This window comes from Salmo salar, chromosome 04, assembly GCF_965601325.2.
Source record: "Salmo salar chromosome 04, fSalSal1, whole genome shotgun sequence".
Classification (NCBI taxonomy): Eukaryota; Metazoa; Chordata; class Actinopteri; order Salmoniformes; family Salmonidae; genus Salmo; species Salmo salar.
In genome coordinates this window covers 19,170,581-19,189,126 of record NC_138294.1, presented here as the reverse complement: position 1 = coordinate 19,189,126, position 18,546 = coordinate 19,170,581, and the positions used below count along the sequence as shown (strand labels likewise).

General features: G+C 44.7%; 1 protein-coding gene across 1 annotated transcript; it reads left to right on the top strand.

The window, feature by feature from the left end:
• Positions 1-11,723, top strand: LOC123742420 (uncharacterized). Its single transcript, XM_045716537.2, has 2 exons — positions 1-783; positions 6,545-11,723. The coding sequence occupies exon 2, from the start codon at positions 6,641-6,643 to the stop codon at positions 9,356-9,358; it is 2,718 nt and encodes a 905-aa protein (XP_045572493.2). The 5' UTR covers positions 1-783; positions 6,545-6,640; the 3' UTR covers positions 9,359-11,723.
• Positions 11,724-18,546: the final 6,823 nt, after the last annotated feature.

Below are 18,546 nucleotides of genomic sequence, written 5' to 3'. Positions count from 1 at the left end.
CCTGCAATTCTGTGTCCTCCTGTCTTTCATCCCATTCTGTGTCCTCCTCTCTTTCATCCCATTCTGTGTCCTCCTCTCTTCCATACCATTCTGTGTCCTCCTCTCTTTCATACCATTCTGTGTCCTCCTCTCTTCCATACCATTCTGTGTCCTCCTCTCTTCCATACCATTCTGTGTCCTCCTCTCTTCCATACCATTCTGTGTCCTCCTCTCTTCCATACCATTCTGTGCCCTCCTCTCTTTCATACCATTCTGTGTCCTCCTCTCTTTCTTTCGTACCATTTTTTCCCTCATTCTTTTTTCTTTTTCTCTTTTACAGTCATTGAGCATCCCGAAAACAATGCAGTGTGGACATCCCCTGGGACAGCACGATCTCGCAGAAAGAGAGAGGTGACACCACGATTTGTTAGCTCCAATGACAATGTAGCCTATTGCTCCGTGAAGCGTAGCAGCAAGTTTGATATGATAACTGTCTGTATAGGAGGAGGACCCAGCCGAACAAGCGTGAGTCATAGCGCACAGCCACATCTTCGCTAGACCCTCGGAAGAAAATCGATATTACATGCTTGACCCAATTATCATTTAGGCTACCTCCTCTGATCAGACCTGTATCCTGAACCGCTCCGATCGAAGGCGCGGCTTCATGTCACCGAGACCTGCTTGAAATTCTTTCATTGATATTCAGCCGGGTGCTTCAGCCGCACGGTGGAAACAAACAGTGGCTAAATAGCGCAGTAATCAACCCCCTGAATATGATATGATACGGGGACTACACCGCTCCAGGTAAGCTGTCTCCTCTTTGTCTGAATAAAGTGTCGTTAAGATAATAAGTGTACAGATAATGAATTCCTCCGCAAGGTCAAATATGACTGTAAAGCCGCAGGGGGGGGGGGGTCCTGAAATTCCTATGTGTTGATGTGTTGGTTATTAGGAGTGGGGTTCGGATGTGCATCGTCAATTGACATGGTTATGATGTTGTTTCTCTCACCTGACTGTATCTTTTCATCGCATTCATCCGCACAGCCCTTTGTTTTGTCTTGGCTACGATATTGTTGTATTTTCTATATCAATTCACTTGTAGGCTACATCATGAGATAATTGTCTGGGGTTAAAACTGTAATTGCAGTGGGGATGTTTTTTTCGAGAGAGGAGACCCTAATATGACGAATGCATAGACACGTTCACAGCTACATACGGATTGGGTAGCCTATAGGCCTACTAAACGTGTAGTAGAAGTGAAACGTGAAATAGATGAGAAAGAAGGATATTCTCTACTGTGTGATGCTTCTAAAGGAATTCATGTCATAATGGTAAAGTTGATGTATGTCTAGGCTACATTATCTCCATCGCTAAGTCCATGCATTCTAGTCGCCGGTCACTGACTGTATAAAATTGTATTTTAAATATATGGTATCTCCAGGGAAACACACAGACCTACGAATTACTATTTCAGGTGAGATATGATTTGACCATTCAATTGTCAGGGTCCATTCCCCCAACTCACCTATTGTATCATGTGATTCGTTGTGATATGTATGTAATATGTCAGTCAACTCAAGAGGGGGGAAACCTCAGTAGTCCTAGATATATTTGATCCTACTGTACTGTACGATAAGCTTTTTGAAAATGGTTTTCAAAATATTTAATGTATTTATTTTTTCAAATGTAGAATGTGCAATTATTTTGTGATAAAGGTCCAATGCAGTTTTCATTTAGTTATCAAATCATTTCTGGGTAACAATTTAAGTACCTCACTGTGATTGTTTTCAATTCTAATTGTAAAAAATAAACAAAATATTGCTTCTTAGCAAAGATACATTTCTAAAGCAATACTTTTGTTAGGACTGTCTGGGTGTGGTCTGAGTTGGGAGGGGAAAATTTAAATGCAGCTTTATTGGCAGAGAGGTTTGGAACTCTTTCCTATTGGTCTATTAACTAATTTACCCATGGTTATGTCACCAGGCAGGCAGAAATTTCAGGTGGACTTTTCAAACAGCTCTTACACTAAAAGGGCATTATCAGAATTTTCGCAATTTCACAGTATTATTCCAACCGCATAGTGTAGAAATATATATAAAACACAGGAACGTCACTTTTCTTTACTGCATTGGGCTTTTAAAGCAGTATTTCTCCTGTTTTATCAGTAATATCAGTATTAGCCTAACTTATTACCAATGAATGATGCTGTCGGGTGTTCACACAATCTACGTCCTGTTTGGACCGCTATATTGTATTGATTAGCAATAATATACACTATATACAAAAGTATGTGGACACCCCTTCAAATGAATGGATTTGCCTATTTCAGCCTCAGCAGTTGCTGACAGGTGTATAAGATCGAACATACAACATGAAATCTCCATACACAAACATTGGCAGTAGAATGGCCTTACTCAAGAGCTCAGTGACTTTCAACAAGGCACCGTCATAGGATGCCACCTTTCCAACAAATTTCTGCCCTGCTAGAGCTGCCCCGGTCAACTGAAAGTGCAGTTATTGTGAAGTAGAAACGTCTAGGAGCAACAATGGCTCAGCCGCGAAGTGATAGGCCACACAAGCTCACAGAACGGGACCGCTGAGTGCTGAAGTGCGAAGTGCATAAAAATCGTCTGTCCTCGGTTGCAACACTCACTACAGAATTCCAAACTGCCTCTGGAAGCAACGTCAACACAATAATTGTTAGTCGGGAGCTTCATGAAATGGGTTTCCATGGTCGAGATGCCGCACACAAGCCTAAGATCACCATGCGCATTGGCTGGAGTGGTGTAAAGCTCACCGCCATTGAACTCTGGAGCAGTGGAAACGCGTTCTCTGGAGTGATGAATCACGCTTCACCATCTCGGTTTGACAGATGCCAGGAGAACGCTACCTGCCCCAATGCATAGCGCCAACTGTAAAGTTTGGTGGAGAAGGAATAATGGTCTGGGGCTGTTTTTCATGGTTTGGGCTAGGCCCCTTAGTTCCAGTGAAGGTAAATCTTAACGCTACAGCATACAATGGCATTCCAGACGATTCTGTGCTTCCAACTTTGTGGCAACAGTTTGGGGAAGGCCCTTTCCTGTTTCAGCACGACAATACCCGTGTGCACAAAGCGAGGTCCATAAAGAAATGGTTTGTCGAGATCAGTGTGGAAGAACTTGACTGGCCTGCACAAAGCCCTGACCTCAACCCCATCGAACACCTTTGGGATGAATTGGAGCCAGGCCTAATCGCCAAACATCAGTGCTCGACCTCACTAATGCTCTTGTGGCTAAATGGAAGCAAGACCTCGCAGCAATGTTCCAACATCTAGTGGAAATGCTTCCTAGAAGAGTGGAGGCTGTTATAGCAGCAAAGGGGGGGACCATATTAATACCCATGATTTTGGAATGAGATGTTTGACGAGCAGGTGTCCACATGCTTTTGGTCATGTAGTGTACCTCACTGGATCTTATATACCAACCTTGTTGATTCATCTGCTTGGTTTATTCCACTGAATTCCCATCGAAGTAAGAAACAAGACAAATCTGATTACAAAGTCGTATTTATATGCTCCTGTGTCTCAAATGAACAGCTTGGGGGCCTCTCGCTCATCTTCGATATTAACATGGCGTGATGGAACTCCTGATGGGAGACCCCACAGCTACCCTACATGAGGCAGAGGACACACTGACCCCTTCCTGTAGGATACGGTCACCTCCTGCTTCAAGTAACCAAGGCCCTTATTAATAAAGAGTAAGCGTGAGAGTAAACATACTGATCTAGGATCAGTGTAGTCTTTTAGATCATAATGAATAAGATTAGATGGACAGAGGGGACCTGATCCTAGATCAGCACTCCTATTCTGAGGGGCGTTATGAATCAATACGGGCCCTGAATAAAGGATTGACTAGTCTATCCCTCTGCCTCTCCCCTCAAAATGTACTCTGACAGAGTAACTTAAACCCACAGTTCTATTATATGGAATATTGATCCTAAACTGATCCTAGGTCAGCATTCTTACTCTCACACTTACTCTTTATGAATACGGGCCTATTCATTGTTTTGTGCAGAAAATAAAATGTCACAGGTTCTGGCTATTTGGATATGCCCAAAAAGAAGACTAACCTTTCCTTGGCTGAGAACAAACTTAATGATGAGGATGATTAATAGTGAGGCCCAAAAACAACACCCTAGGACACAAAGTTCCAGAACAACAGATGCTTTAAGTCACCATCTAATTTTGATTGAGATAAACTACATAGGAAACACATCATTTTATAGGATGTGAACGTCCTGGGATGACAGTTCAAGGAGTCACACACAGTGTGTCTGTGTGAGTGCTGAGTTGCTCTGCTTCCTTTTCTTCATTTCGCCCCTGTACACCTGGTTCAATTATTGCGGTCGAGTTGATTGCTGAAAGCGTGGTCGGCCATTGAAGAACAATTTCATAGGGAACCATCATTTCACTTCACACCTCCAAGGGGTTGGATGTGATCTCGTCCGACAGCCAGAGCCACTTGTCAAGGCAGCCAGAGAGTGGTGCCGTAGTAATAGGTCACTTTCTTATAGTGTGAATATACTGTACACGTTTGCCAACTGTGTGGCATGGAAAATCCAATCTGACAAATCACAACTCAAGCACTCAGGACTATACAAGCCATCCTATTCTCCTTCTGTACTAAAAATACCATGGCAAAGCCATTAATTCGTACCTTTCAGAAATCAGATCTCTTTTTGAGTGGGCCGCTGCTCACTCACTCTTTCTACTTCTCTCTGTCTGGAGTCTGCAGCTGCAGGCTTAGACACTGCTTGAGATTTATTTTCGGATGGGTGTGTGCGTTTGGCCTACATATAAGCCAATACACTGTGATGTATTTGAGCTTACAATTCCAAATGGAATATTTAGTAGCCTGGCTAGGACATTCAGGAACTAGAAGTGTCTGCTTTAGAAGGATAAGGATAACCCGTCGAGACATTTACTTTGTTATTAATGGCAATAGACCTGCTTTTTAATTGCCATAACCTGTAGAATGATGATGAGGAAAATAAGATCACAGAGTCAAAAATGAACAGACTCTATGATGAATGAAGCCTATTGGAAAAATCCAATGGGCTAATTGAAGTGCATTTGAAATCTCCCCAAATTGGTTCAATGTCTTATCGATGTCCACAATGAACAGCTCTGTTGCTGTAGCTTCAGGGAAGATGTTGCAACAGATGAGACCAACAAACACACAGAGGTCTGTGTTTGAGGCTAGCAGATGGCTCATTTCAGACCTTTTTAAAAGGACTTATGCATACAGATATAGGATCATAATTTGATCACTCTTTTGTTGCTGAGAAAATTGATCAACTCCTACAAAACTGTCCATTTATTATAGTCCATATAATAATTCACATTTCCTGTTGCTGCAGGATTATTATCCTGCTGTAGGAAACTGGCTCAAATGAAGATCCTACATCTGTAGGCTGCAGTGTCTGATAGCTCTTTATTTAACCCTTATTTTACCAGGTCAGTTGACTGAGAACACATTCTCATTTACAGCAACAACCTGGGGAATAGTTACAGGGGAGAGGAGGGGGGATGAATGAGACATATTGTAAACTGTGGATGATTAGGTGGCCATGATGGTATGAGGGCCAGATTGGGAATTTAGCCAGGACACCAGGGTTAACACCCCTACTCTTAAGATAAGTGCCATGGGATCTTTAGTGACCACAGAGTCAGGACACCCATTTAACGTCCCATCCGAAAGATGGCACCCTACACAGGGCAATGTCCCCAATCACTGCCCTGGGGCATTGGGATATATATTTTTTTCTAATGGTAAAGTCAAACATGGAACTAAGGCTACACTATTGCTTTCACTTGTTGCGATTGCAAAGTCAATGCCTCTGTCCCCACTTAAGGATAATTCAATAGATTTCCTCCTGGGTTAAGAGGAATTATTTAATTCACTCAAGCTTGTTGAAGTGTGTGGTAAGTGTTTTTGATTGCTGTAGTCTTTCAAATTCCATCAGTTTTTGAGCAAAAATCATTTGTGGCATAGTTAATCTTAGTTTTGGCATTGCTTTATCTTCTCTGCTCCAAAGGGACTCGGAGTGCTCATGGTCCATCATTTCAAATCAGTTTGCAGTCATCAGAGACACATTAAAATGAAATGTACTTACTGGAATGAAAAGAGGAAAGGCCAACGATCTCTGAGCAGCAAAACAGTTTAGGTCAGTTTTGAAGCAGCATTGTCTTGGGCTTATTGTTAGTAATTTGGAGTTATTGCTATTGTCTGTTGCTTTGTTTACAGATTCAGATTCATCACTCATCGTGTTAGTTTTCTAATTTGAAGTTAAAATGTCTTTATGTTCAAAAAAAATTGTAATAAAGTCTCACGTCTTTTTTGGTGTTTCGATATCACCTTTGAGGTCAGGATGTAAAATGCAAGGGTGAGAAAGACATTACCAAGATCATCATCCTCTATTAATATAAAGGCTTATAGTATAATACCATTATCTACATGGAATGATCTAATGTATTCTTCATACTTCTTCTTTGAAACTAAAACTATTCTATTTTCCTACTTTATAGGGAATTACACAAATAGACAGGGATAGGATTGTGGACACCTGGTTCGACTTTGGATCCCTACAGTAGAAGTGGCTAAGAGGACTGTCTCAATACAGGATGGGAACCAACCCAAAAAGGACAGTGACAGTCCAAATGGTCCCTCAGCTGGCTGGAGTGGAAGCTCTGGGAAACCAGGAGTCTAACACCAACTGGGCTAAAGAACCTAACCTGAACCTCACCCAGGGTTGCCCTGCCCCCACCACTACCCCTGCCCCTCTCCCTACAGAACACACACAGGATAACCTGTGTCTGACAACCCCCAACACAACCTCCAGGATCCAATCAACTGGCCATGGACAACCGGTTGGCGGCGGGGTGGGGTCCAACACCAACACACCTTTCTCGACCAATGGCAACGGAGGGAAATCGCCAACGGAGCATGTGATTGGAATAGAGCAGCAGATGGCATTGACATGCCGAGGAGGTGTGAGTGTAACCGAGGCGACGGCAGAGGGCCGTAGGGACGGCAACGCCAATTTGACAGCGTTAACCCCCACAGCCGCCGCCGAGGAGAAGGAGAAGCATATCTGTAAGGCCGGCCTGTCGTCCGCCGTTAAATCATCAAAGGTTGACGTGCATACGAATTACTGCAGAGAGAAAGAGCCTGGTGGAGCAGGGGCAGGGAATGGGTGTGCAGCCAAGCCATCGCCAGAGCCCACAGCAGTACCGAGTGCTACAGTCAGAGTTTCTGCAGTAGCTAAAGAGGAGTCACTACTAGCAGGAGACAACAAAAACGCAACCACACCAAATCAACATCCCCCTCAGACCTGTGATCCAAAGCATACCTCAGCCTCTGAAGTGCTGACGTCTCTGACGACTCCCAAACAAGGTAAGGCAGAGGGAGCTGCAGTGACTACAAACAAGGTTGCTCCGCCTCCTTACAAATCAAAAGAGGCTGATAATAGTACGACAACACAGAGTCTCTCACCTTTACCTAGCCCAGCCACCGCCACCAACCCTACTCTATCAGAACGTCCTCTACAGGCCTCTAAAGAAAATACGCCCAAGACAATCTCTCAGAACCCTCCTTCCCAAACGGAATATAATAAAACGGCAGCTACATCGCAGCCGGAACAGACCAGGGAGACTGCAGTAGCTCCTGTTAATGCTGCCATCACCACCACACCTCCATCATCAGACAGCAAGGAAAACGTAGGGCTTAGGAATAAGGCCTCAAGTCCGACACCCCCCGAGAAGAAGGATTTACAACCTACTCCAGTAGCAAAGACAGAGATCTGCTTAAATAAACACCTGCTGGCGGCATCGTCAGAGTCTTCATCACAGAAGGATTCTCCCTCGTCACCCAACGAGGCCCAACAGAACCAGCAGTCTGAGGCCCAACAGGGCCAGAACCAGCAGCCTGCCCACCATGCAGCACAGGTGACAGACGAAGCCGTCCAGACTGCCTCGGTCTCGGAGGAGATGCAACAGAAAGCCCACTGTAAACTATACCGGGAGGCCTCCACCATGACCCGCACCCCCATCGCCACCCCCACCGCCACCCCCACCCATAGCAAGCAGGGCCAGGACGTAGAGGTCCAAGCAGTGGCTAACATGTGCAGCCGGGCGGTCTCCACCAGCCCCAGCCTGTTTCCTCTGCCCCCGCCCTACAGGTCCACTGACAGAGGTGCTGCCCTGAGGGAGGAAGCAGCAGTTGAGAGCCTGTCTGTGGTCTACCAGGTGCCCCTCCACCAGATTCACATGGGCAGCAGTCCATCCTGCCCCCCGCCACCTAACTACACAGCAGGTCTCAGGTCCGGGTCAGAGCGATTGACCCTGGAGGCGGGGTCATGCTCCAGTCAGAGTGCCGGCGTGGTGCTCCATGCAGAGGAGGCGGTGGCGGCCCTCCATGCAGAGGTCGCCAGGCTGGGGGCCAAGCCTAAAGATCTGGCAGTCGGGGGGGCAGCAGCGCTATGCAACATCCAGCAGAGAGGAGCACTCCCGCCTCTGCAGCCCGTCTACCAGATCAACATCGAGCCGTGCGGCGGCCAAAACGAGCAGGTAGCTAAAGCGAATCATCACCAGCATCGAGGCGAGAAGGCAGTGGCAGACTCCCAATCCAAGCCCAATGCAGCAGAGAAACCAACGGTGTCTAATGAAGTGCAGACCGTGCCAACGCAGCCTGCCAAGCCTCCCTCTGCTAAAGCTCCGTCCCCCTTGTCGCCAACTGCCGTAAGCAAGACCAAATCCTCCGACAATAAGGCTGCTCCTCCTCCTTCGCAGTCAACTTCTTCCGTTGCCAAGCCCAGCCAGGCCTCAACGACAACCTCCAAAAAAGCAGAGGACACTAAACCCAAGACGGCAGTGAAAGCGGCGAAGGAGAGCATTGTTAAGGGGGTTGGGGGCGTTAAGGCTTTGTTGGGCAAGAAGAAGCAGGAGCAGCTGGAGCCGGAGAGGAAGGACAAGGAGGAAGAAGACGAGGAGGGGAAACAGAAAGGAGAGAAGAGCGTTCACGATGTGCTGTGGGACGAGCAGGGGATGACCTGGGAGGTGTACGGAGCATCCGTTGACCCCGAGTCCCTTGGCTTTGCCATCCAGAGCCACCTGCAGTGTAAGATCAAAGAACAAGAGAAGAAGGTCGTGACCCAGTCATCACTCAGGAAGTCCATCTCAGTGCCGCCGGTGGTGCCCGACTCGCCCGCCACCGTTGCCGTGGACGACGCCAACAGCAGGAAAAACAAGAGGAGGCAGCAGAACGTTTTCAGGTCCATGCTGAAAAATGTCAGACGGCCCAAGTGCTGCGCGCACCCTCCCCCTACCGCCGTGCTGGAGTGAGAAGGAGAAGCAGCGGGCTGTATGCAGCCCACACCATCAGCTGAGTCCCCTATAAAGCAGGCTGGTTCACCCCTTGTTATGGTTCCTCCGATGCCAAGCAAAGTGTGGATATTGGGATCTCTCCCTAACCCTACTGGTCAGATGTTGTTGTATACAATGTTACCTTAGATAGGGTTGATGATTATCAAAGGAAGAGGACAAAACAAAAAACTAAAATAGGTTCTTGTTATGGACAACTTATTTTATAGATGAGAGAGATTCTAACGGTATTTAATGAAAAATGGCAATAATAATATGTTAGTGAAACGCATGTGTGTTAGTACTTATGGCAGTCATAACTCATTTTACCACTATGAAGTCCTGGTGTATACAGTACATGGCTCTGATCTTTGGGCATACATACATATTACTGTCAGTATCATACCTTTTACAGATGTGCAACTAAATATCACTACTTCTCAGTGCAGTGGGTGCATTTTGGTATATATACAGTACGATAACGTTCCGGGTGTATTGAACAACCTCTATTTCTAAAATGAATATATTCTTTTTTTGTTTTTTGTTGCAGATTTTATTTTGAATGGGTAACTACTTATTTTGTCTTGATAAAGAAGAAGAAGAAAACCTCTGCTGTGCTCATTTCCATATGTCTTATATACAATATAACACTGGGCCTGTGTGCATTTAGGTGCTCTATATTTAGTCTCTGTTCTCTTCGTTTTGGATTAAAAAAAACCTCAAGGTCGAAAAGTGATCTACAGCCGAGCAGTTCTTTCTGAATTCATTGACAGGTGTTTGAAGAGAGCGTTAGAGGCACGCATCCCCACAGTGTGAGTTCCTCAGTTACAATGTGTTATCAGACGTTGCTTGAGGATGGGTAAAAGGTCTGTTTGAAGCAATATTGCAGCTGATAGCTGATCTACGGGGACCGGAAATGATTGAGCACGTGAGTAATGTCTAGTAGTAGAGACATTGCCAATCCGAGGAGCTCTGAGGTCTCTATTTTTCAATTCATCTTCCATTTGGTCTGTGAACCATCCTCACGAAACACCCAGCTTGTCATGTCCTTTATGGAATCATAATACTCTTTTTTTTTTTTTTTTAAACCATTGCTTTGACTCTGTTCGTATACTATATGAAATGTCAGCTTTTTGACTTGCTCTGATTCAAAACTTAAATATTCTGATGTTGTATATGCTTAGTTGTACACACTGTATCATCGGGTACAGTGTTTTGTTTCAATAAGTACATCTGAAAACTGCTGTAGAAGGCTGTTTGAAACCACAGGGGACGTTGTTCAGCATGTATCAGCAGGCAGTAGTAGAGGAGTGGAGATGTGTACTCCTTGTGGATTAGTTGTCGATGGGCTTTATACAGTCTTTTCCCAAAATAATGTCCTTGAGACAGTGGTGAAATTGACCCAACGCACAAATTAGTGTATGTATACAGTACTCCACATTATTCAAGCCCTTTTCCTCTCCCTATAATCTCTCATTAAAATTAGATTCAATTAAAATACTTATCAAAGCTAGGACAAAAGAACCACTTCAAAATTAGATGGTTGAATATTTGCTGAGAAGGGGAAATATAGTCTCTATCAAAGACTTAAAAACAGTTTATTTTCAAAATCATTTAAATTTAGAATCGTTCACTTGCTAGATTAGTTGAATTCTGGGTTTTACATCTTTGATTGGATTAGGCACAGTTAAAGTAAAAAATCACAAAATCTGTGAATTACTGTGGGCTTCTATTAGAGAAGACAAATTAGTAGTAAGATTTTTTTTCAAAATGCATGTTTTTATGTGTAAGTCCATTAGTACATAAGACAGATGTTCAAAATGTAAGTCACCATTTGTTTTTTTAGGATGCATCTATACTCCAAAGCCAATCATTGTAAGACGTAGGTAGGTCTACATTCCGAATCCAGTGATGTGAAATGTATGGGTTAAGCAGAGAAAATTAAACTATGAGTCTGCTTCCATAAAGTTAATTAAAACTTTCAATTTATCTAGTCTCTTTCAGAATCACCTGAAACACACTTTATTTCCTTAGGAAAAAATATCCGCTTAAAAATATTACATAAACCTTGTTTTCTCCACATTGTTATTAAGAGTAATGAAGTTATTAAATTATAAACAATTGAAAATATAGTCTCAATGTGTTTATATAGGCTTACCATCACATCCTACTGTGGAATGGGGAATATTCACAGCCAGTCTTCTTTGTTTGGGAATTACAACTAACTGTCTGTTTGAATACACCCTCTGTCTCAGTGTGATACACTGATTTCACAGGACTGTGCTGTCACTTCCTGTGTGTCTGGGTGTATGTGTGTGTCACCACTCATCACTGCATTCGTCACAGTGGGCTGTTAGGTTAGGTGTCCTGGGCTATTCTGATCCCAGTCAAAAGAACACACACACACACACACACACACACACACACACACACACACACACACACACACACACACACACACACACACACACACACACACACACACACAAAGCTCCATCCCCCTGGTATTCAAGGTGTTAAGACGAGAATCACACCCCCCACACACTCACAACCAGACTGTCATCTCAGTTGCTGATTGAAGGGGCTGCCACAGTGAAGTGCATCACCAACCTATTTTGTCGTGCCGCTACCTTTGGGAGGAGATGTATTGAATTTGGACTGACACTTTTTCTACGTGTGTAGAGCTACAAAGCATCCCCTGATCCTCTTCCTCCATCTTCCTTCAATGTTCCCCCATCTCTCTCTCTCTGTCTCTTCGCGCTCTCTCTCTCCATCTCTTTGTCCATAGATCACGACCAGCAGCAGTCGACTCACCAGCCTTAATGCTGACTCCCTCACCCCGGCCTTAATTAGCTGGTGTTTCAATATTTAATGTCCCCCTCGCCCCCCCGTGTCCCTGCGACTGGTTCCCATTTGAAAGTGCAGATTAGATGTGGCCATAGGCGGTGGGTGTTAAACACAAGAGGAGATTCATTGTGATGAAAAGACTGTAAGATAGAGAGATGAGAGAGACTGAGACAGAGAGAAACAGAGATGGGAGGGAGGGAGGGAGGGAGGGAGGGAGGGAGGGAGGGAGGGAGGGAGGGAGGGAGGGAGGGAGGGAGGGAGGGAGGGAGGGAGGGAGGGAGGGAGGGAGGGAGGGAGGGAGGCTCTCACTCTGTCATAGTAACTAGCAGCCTGTATTATTCAATATTAAAATCACACTCTGTGCTGTATGTCTTGTCTAATATCCAATCCGGTCATGACCACAGTCTTTTGGTTCCAGGTAGGGGGCTGTTTTGAATGTACCTGTTTGAAATGGAAAGGTTGTTTTGTAATGTTGTAAAATGAGTGCTGCTGTTCTCCTCTCTGGCAGGATAAGAAATCTAGGGAGTGGAATTGAAACTGAGTTTTATTTTAGAGTTATAAATCTTAGGGTTTGGAAAATGAAATCCCTGCCTTAAAAATAGATATAGGCTATTGACTTGCAGATGATCATTGATTTAGATGAAAATAAATTGTGCGGGGCCCAGAAACTTAATTAAACTGAGAGCCCGTGTTCATCAACAGTTGGCCAGTCTATCATCATCTAACATTAATGTGTCAGTGCGCTTTAAGAAATCAAATTATGCTCTAGCGATGTAACAGATTAGTAGAGTCTACATTCTATCTTGGTGAGGGAATTTCTCTGAATGTCACTGTTGTGTCGTCTCATACGGTTCTGTTATATTCTCACGGGGCATTTTTCCCCTCTCTATGGAAATTCCTCTAAAGTCACCACTACATAACCGTTCTTTGCTTAACTGAATATCAGGTTTTGGCGTGGTGCTTCGACTGCGTGTTAGTTAGAGTCTATATCAAGACTCCCTCTAGCCCTCCAGATAAAATGTCCACCTCAGAAACATAGTTAAAATGTGTTAAACCTCCTGCTATGACCCAGTTAGCTCCACGCACGCACATGCACACACGCAGACGCACACACACACACACACACACACACACACACACACACACACACACACACACACACACACACACACACACACACACACACACACACACACACACACACACACCTCTCAGCTACACACACACACACACACACACACACACACACACACACACACACACACACACACACACACACACCTCTCAGCTACACACACACACACACACACACACACACACACACCTCAGCTACACACACACACCTCTCAGCTACACACACACACACACACACACACACACACACACACACACACACACACACACACACACACACACACAGACTCCTCTCAGCTACACAGAGAATCCTTAGAGGACTCGTGTAGCCTAGACGCAGCTTGAGCACAAGCCGTTACAATTACCAATACAAATCACAAATAATTCCCTGTCGGATCTTTAGCCGCACATCAGACACACTCAGACTCCATCTTATCATGGGGATCAGTATCTGTGTTAATTGCTGTTTACTGATTGTATTTTGAGATTGGTAAGTATGTGATTATGAATCTCTTTAAGGGTCTGGTGATCTTAGTGATGCTTAGCTATTCTCCATAGATGGAACACGGGTTGATTCTGGAGCACTGGGTGATGTAATGAATCATGTCAAGCTTTATGTTCTCCCTCGATGATCATGTAAAAAAAAAAGCACTATCTCTCTCTCATTCTCTCCCTCTTTCTCTCTCTTTCTTTTTCTCCCCCTCTTTTTATCTCTCTCTCACTTTCTCTCTATCATAAAAGCACCATATAAGTCAGCAACAGCAGGGCGGCTAAAGCCCCTGCCTCCCCACTGAAGCGTCTTCATCACTGACCTCTGAACAGCTCTTATAGCGCCTTCCCAGTACTGCTTCAGTCCTTTTGTTTCTCTCCCTGACCCCAGAACAGCTCTGATAGCACCTCCCCAGTACTGCTTCAGTCCTTTTGTTTCTCTCCCTGACCCCAGAACAGCTCTTATAGCGCCTTCCCAGTACTGCTTCAGTCCTTTTGTTTCTCTCCCTGACCCCAGAACAGCTCTTATAGCGCCTTCCCAGTACTGCTTCAGTCCTTTTGTTTCTCTCCCTGACCCCAGAACAGCTCTTATAGCGCCTTCCCAGTACTGCTTCAGTCCTTTTGTTTCTCTCCCTGACCCCAGAACAGCTCTTATAGCGCCTTCCCAGTACTGCTTCAGTCCTTTTGTTTCTCTCCCTGACCCCAGAACAGCTCTTATAGCGCCTTCCCAGTACTGCTTCAGTCCTTTTGTTTCTCTCCCTGACCCCAGAACAGCTCTTATAGCGCCTTCCCAGTACTGCTTCAGTCCTTTTGTTTCTCTCCCTGACCCCAGAACAGCTCTGATAGCACCTCCCCAGTACTGCTCCAGTTGTTTTGTTTCTCTCCCTGACCCCAGAACAGCTCTTATAGCGCCTTCCCAGTACTGCTTCAGTCCTTTTGTTTCTCTCCCTGACCCCAGAACAGCTCTGATAGCACCTCCCCAGTACTGCTTCAGTCCTTTTGTTTCTCTCCCTGACCCCAGAACAGCTCTTATAGCGCCTTCCCAGTACTGCTTCAGTCCTTTTGTTTCTCTCCCTGACCCCAGAACAGCTCTGATAGCACCTCCCCAGTACTGCTCCAGTTGTTTTGTTTACTCACTGTTGTATTAAATCACCGGCAGCGCTACAGTAAGGAACTTCCTCCGATGTCGTCTGCTGCTCAGGCCCCTGAGGAATACATGGCCTACATTACTTCGCATTGTTGGGAAGCGTTGTTTGGAAGGGTTGAGGTGTGTGTGTGCGTGTGCGCTTCTGTGTGTGTGTGTGTGTGTGTGTGTGTGTGTGCACGCGTTTATGCGTGTGTGTGTGTGTGTGTGTGTTCCCCTATGTGCTCTTGTTTATAGGGGAACACACACTTTTTTCTCTCTTCCTATCCCTCTCCCTTCTCCACTCCAGCGTACTCCATCACTGTGTAACATTACAGACTGCAGACCTGGGCATTTTACAGCGGCTTGTCATTAACCACCCCGCCGTTCCACACACAAACGCACGTACGTAACCTTTCACATGCTGAAGGTCAAGCACAGGTGCACACATACTTGCACGCACACACACACACACACACACACACACACACAAACACACACACTAAGGTCACCTTGGCTGTCTTTACTAGAAACTGCTTTATAACGACTGACAGATGTTTCTATAAATCATTGGTCCCCCAGTGGACAGAGGTTCCACACACACACACACACACACACACACACACACACACACACACACACACACACACACACACACACACACACACACACACTGCAGCAACACTCTATCCCTCTCCTTTTTTCTCCCTCCCCCCTCCCAGAGACACTCATGGGTGAGAAAAATATCCCCCACATTGACACACACCATCTAATAAAGCGATTTGAGCAACTGGAAAAACTGCTATATAAATCCAATCCATTCTTGATGCACTAAAATGTTTTGCGGCTGATGTATTGAAAGACCTGCAGCAGCAGCAGGGTTGATATACTGACCTGTAGTTGTAGGACTTTTACTAGTATTGTTGTGAACGGATGTTATTGGGGTGAGTGGTGTGCAGTTAGTTGTGAGCGAGTTTGGAGGGTAGAGTTGTAATGAGAGTTGTTAATGGGTCACTTCACAGACATCTTAGTTTGGATGAAGGGGCTTTCTCCCCCTTGGGTTGAAATGGAAAGCAACTGAGAAAATATCTCAACCACCTACTAGAATTGACCCACAACCAACAAAAAAATGCAAGACATTATATAAAATCACTATCGACTGTATAATATCTTAAATCATTTAATTTAGTTCTCTTAAGTAATGATATGCTCCTAAATGTGCTGCCAAGGAGAGATAAGAAGCTTCCGTTTCAGCCCAGACGTCAATTCAATGTCTATTCCACGTTGGTTCAACGTAATTTCATTGAAATGACACGGTTGATTCAATCAGTGTGTGCCCAGTGGGAGTACAGTATATCACCACTTGTTTCTGTCTTTCCCAAAGGGAAGAATTGGAGGGAATGTACAGGCCTAAGTCCTTATCTCCTAGAGATAGATTAGGTATTTAAAGTGACTGGTTACCATAGTGAATGTGTCTATGTCTAATCAGACTGTGGCTGAATCCAATAGGTCTTTATATGATGAGGTAATTCCAACCATTCAATCTCCATGGAGATTAACCAAAATTGAAGCACTTCCTCTATGAAACTCATTAACCCTGACTCCAAAGTTATTGTGAAGAAACCTCTGGTATCACTTCCACATTGTATGCAAATCTGTCCTAAAGTTATTTTTAATCTCCAATCCGCGATTAGGAGCGTGTGAATGAAGACGTAGGTCATTATTGAGCGGCCTAATTTGTAATGACGAATGGCGAGCGTGAATATTGCGGTTGCCAAACTGTCCCTTATCATTATCGCCCCCTCAGATGACATCAAGATTCCTCAACTCTCCTGCAGTCGACTCTGATTAAAAGTCCAATTAAAAACCTGTCGGTCAGAGGAGGAGCGTCCTGTCTCGCCGGACGTTGCCCGTAGCTGAGAGTTGATTCTCACACACTCACGTGTTGAGAAATAGTGATTCAGCCTTCATACTTCATCATCCTTCAGCCTTCATCATCCTTCTTGGTAATTAAATTCAAACAAGATGGCCTCACTTTGACACAGTAAAAAACAGCAAAAAATACCCCTGCTATAGGTTATACTGTACAACAGTGTGTGTAACCCATGGAAACCATGTGTTTGATGTTGTTGATACCTTTCCACCTATTCCACTCCAGTCATTACCACGTGCCTGTTCTCCCCAATTAAGTTGCCACCAACCTCCTGTGCTGTATAGTACTGTAACACAGGTTGAGTCCCAAATTCCACCCTATCCCACTCATAGTAGGGCCCTGGTCAAAAGTAGTGTACCATATAAGGGACAGGGTGCCATTTCAGACACAGTGCTGTTGTATGTGAGTGTGCTACTTCCCATATCCTAGGTCCAGGGTTTCTATGGTAACACTAACCACCGCACCACAGGTTCAGAACATCTAACCCTCTAAATTAGACCTTGGGGAGCCAGATAGATAACCGCTACAGTGTAACTCACACTTCACCTAGATAATAAAACATTATCTGATAATACATTGTACTGTTCTGTGCTGTATAAATATTTCATATTTGTGTGGTGAAATGAATCTCTCCACAGAGAGAAGCCAAGTGAAGTCTGTTAAAATGGTGTCTGATGGAGACATAACATGTGCAGTTTGAGCTATTCCAGGAAGTGCTGCTCCCTCTCATTGAGTAACTGAAGCTGAAGGCCGACCGGAGTACTGCAGGCTGCCATTAGCAACTTAATTATCCTTATAACTTCTTCTGTGTGCGATTTTAAAATAATCGGTTCAAGGACATACATCTGGTGTGTTAGAAGCAATTGTTGGCACCATGATTGTCTTCTAAATTGTTTTATTTACTCAAAGATTGGCCATGAAGATTGCCGTTTTTCCATTCACTATAATGGGGGATCCTGTTTTTCTGCTAACAATGCCTTTAGTACCTCGGTTGGCCTTGAACTTCCATGGCATCAATCAGAGGGGGGAGTCGTTCTCCCCTGCTACAAACACACTGGCAGTATTACAGCAAGGCAGCATGAGCCAGGCTGTCTGTACAGAGAACCATTAGAAATTTGCAACGAAGTGTTCGAAATTGCATCCTATTCCGTACATAGTGCTCTACTTTTGACCCCGGCCCATAATTCCCTAGAAAGTGCCTTACTTTTGACCAGGGAACATAGAGCAGTAGTCAAACGTACTGCACTATTTGGGGAATAAAGTGCTATTTTAGATGCATCCTGGGAAGGGACCCCTGATTCCAACAGGCAGGATTACAAGCCTGTTTCTAGCACATTATCCATTAGCTTAACAAACGGTAATTGATTGCCAGGTAGCGTCTGTGGGACTCCTATGAGGCATAGATGACTAAACAGTAGGTTCCCATGAGCCTAGTCCCCATCGTTCCTTTTACTTTAATCAAATCCATCGCTAGTGCTAAGTGCTTTGGCACTTAAGCCACATTAAAGAGTTTAACCATAGCCCAGAAGTGCTCTGTACTACATCAATCAATTAGTAAGCTTGACGATAATTGCAGTGCACTGCGTGACGGGCCCGCTCCTCTTATAAAAGCTGAGGTTGAGACAGTAAATGTTTTGAAATGAG

Bases quoted from the DNA above. Each gene is read 5' to 3' on its own strand.
- LOC123742420 (XM_045716537.2), top strand. From the start codon at position 6,641: ATGGGAACCAACCCAAAAAGGACAGTGACAGTCCAAATGGTCCCTCAG.